Source organism: Triticum dicoccoides, chromosome 1B (assembly GCF_002162155.2).
Source record: "Triticum dicoccoides isolate Atlit2015 ecotype Zavitan chromosome 1B, WEW_v2.0, whole genome shotgun sequence".
NCBI classification, from domain to species: Eukaryota; Viridiplantae; Streptophyta; class Magnoliopsida; order Poales; family Poaceae; genus Triticum; species Triticum dicoccoides.
The window spans coordinates 263,911,227-263,913,949 of record NC_041381.1 but is presented as its reverse complement, the minus strand read 5'-3'; the positions used below and the strand labels follow the sequence as shown (position 1 = coordinate 263,913,949).

Here is a 2,723-nt window from a genome sequence, read left to right as displayed (position 1 = left end):
AACCGGTTGTCGAAATGATACAATACACCGTTGGAAAGATATCGACGAGGCGCAACTTTTTCATGTAGAACACTCTCTCTAATTCATTACGGTTTAAGAGCAGTTTTAAATTTACCGAAATGCGGACAGTCTGTTTTTCGCGACACCCAAATCGACGTGGGTATTTCATCCGACTGAAAACCGCACTGCATCAGACGAAAAACCACACTGCATCAGACGTGTTTGAGAACTGCATGGTTTATTTTATTCAAACGTAATTTTTTCAAAGACGAGAAAGTAGAGTGCACTTCATATCGGGCGTAAATGAACCACAACACTATCAAGAAGTGAACCAAATTACTTTTTCTTTGCTTCTGTAACATTTTTTTTGCACTTACGAGATGAACAACATCATACGACCGATCACACTGCTTTATACTAAAAATGGCACTGCATCGGACGTGCAAGCGACTTGCATACATTTTTTTTGTCGGACGTTAATTTTCCGTGATGAGGAAGTGGACCACGCTTCACGTCGAGGCGTAGACAAAACGCATGTACCGTATGGACGAAGCGAGTGAACCGTAGTGCATCAACCAAGTAACTGCACACGGGTTTGACTGTACTGCTTTTTGCTATGATTCTTAAACAAGGCACGTGATACGTGCATTTGTTCTTGAGCCCGAGTGAGCTTCCATAGAGTTCAAAGCGAACTCCCATACACATAAAAAGTGTAATGCGTTTTTTTGGCCATCATTCTTTTTAGTTATCTACGGAAGGAGACAACAAGAGGTGAAACAATAATTTCAGCACCACCCATGAAATCCTCCTGCAGATCCTTTAAACTGATTTCAAGGTGAAGCTCTCCAGCTCCAGCAATGATATGCTCACCAGACTCTTCAATGCTACAGAGAACCATAGGGTCAGACTTCGCCAGCCGCTTCAAACCCTCAACAAGCTTAGGAAGATGAGAAGCCACCTTGCATTGAACAACAACAGACACAACAGGGGACACAGAGAACTTCATTGCCCAGATTGGGCAGGCATCAACTTCCTTCTCATTTGTCAGGGTTGCATTCTTGGTGATGAACTGATCCAAACTAACCAAAGCAATAGTGTTACCACAGGGAACATCATCAACCGATTCTTGCTTCTTTCCCATCCAGATAACAGTACGCTGGACACTCTTCATATACAAATCCTTTCTCTGGCCAGGAAATAAAGTTAACATATTAACCACTGAGAGATGTAAGTATGGCACAACATTACAGTGCATTGAAACAAACCATGATTAAAATAAGTTCAAAAAGGATAAACCAGGTATTTAGTAACATGGTTAACAAAATATTGTGGGACATTGCAAACAATATTAATACAAGGACATGTATTTTTGTGCTACTAAGTACAACCGTGTATATTGTAATACATTCAACAACTAACAGGAGCGTACACCAAACCGGGGAGATTTTGAGCCATGGGATTATATGCTAATAGTTACATTTAAGCTTGTCAAAGCATAAATCATTCATAAAAGCAGTAAGAATATGCTCCAGGAGACAGCAAGGGCTGAAACTACTTATTTCAAAATAGTGAAACAACTCATTAAATTTAACTAACTTACAGAGATCCGGTTTTGGAAATAATATGGCACAACTAAGAGCAGGCTACAAAAGGAGAGAAGCTACAGGTGAGGGTACCCGCATGCATTGACGAGCTGCACTGCACGCCAAGGCGAGCTGCACTTCACGCTGGTGGCACTGCACGCCAGTGAGGGTCGCGGAACTGCATGCCGTCGTACGTCATACTGCACGCCATCGCTGGCCGAACTGCACGCGAGCCACCGGGGATGGACATGCACTGGACTTCGCCGGAGGTAGTTTGCGGGGAGAGGAGGAAGAAGGAAAGGAGAGAGGGGAGAGGAGGAAGAAGGAAAGGGAGGGCAGAGAGCTCGACACCACCGTAGAGGGAGGAGCTGCAGGAAGATCATGCCATATCCATCTCCAGGAAGGCATGGGAGGAGAGAGGTGCAGGATCTTGCCGGATCCGTGACCAGCTAGCACAGGAAAGGGAGGTGTAGGAGGATCCAGCCGGCGTGCTTTGTTTCTATCCCCTGCTACCTTTGTTTTCATATACTGCAATGTTCACTACTGTTCCTCTGTCTAGCATAAATATACTATATTTTTTAGGGTGAACGGACAAATATATTACTCAGACATCGAATTGCAATAAGAGATCAGTAAACTACATAGTGCGCTTGGAACGTCCCAAATCAGCGTTTGGTCTCCATGTACTCTGGCGTGTGTCTAGAATAAAGAAAATCTGTGAAAAGAGAGCTAGTTGAGCCAGAAACGAAATGTACTTGGCTTGTAAGAGGGATAGTAACAGAAGATGGAGGCCAATCGAGCGGTCAGCAAGAATGGGAACCCAAATCTGCACCTCTTCCATGGGCTTCAAGAACGAGCTCAGGGCGCTCACCTGGTGCTGCATTGAACTGCAAGGGCGCTCACCTGGTGCCGCACTCACATCAGGAGAAGAGGGTCAATGGGTGACTCACCGATGGGATCTTGTCGGCGGATTCCCGGCGGAGCATATTCCCCAACCTCTGTCAATCACTAAATGTGGAGCAGCTCACTAGTGCTCCCGCGGCGGCTTCATGGGTGGTGGCCTGCAGTTCATCGGTTTCTGGGTGAGGTGTCGCGGTGTACCTGGGAGGTCTCGACGGCGCGACATGGCGGCGAGGTGTG

General features: G+C 45.8%; 1 protein-coding gene across 2 annotated transcripts; it reads right to left on the bottom strand.

The window, feature by feature from the left end:
* Positions 1-563: 563 nt before the first annotated feature.
* On the bottom strand, positions 564-2,717 carry LOC119330843 (elongation factor 2-like). Of its 2 annotated transcripts, none has more exons than XM_037603978.1 (2): positions 1,677-2,717; positions 564-1,186 (listed from the first exon to the last, which is right to left on the bottom strand). In XM_037603978.1, exons 1-2 carry the CDS (start codon positions 1,680-1,682, stop codon positions 746-748), a joined length of 447 nt encoding a protein of 148 aa, XP_037459875.1. In that variant the 5' UTR covers positions 1,683-2,717; the 3' UTR covers positions 564-745. The 2 variants fall into 2 exon arrangements, with proteins under 2 accessions (XP_037459875.1, XP_037459869.1); XM_037603972.1 differs by having other exon boundaries at positions 2,534-2,717.
* Between the last annotated feature and the right edge of the window lie 6 nt (positions 2,718-2,723).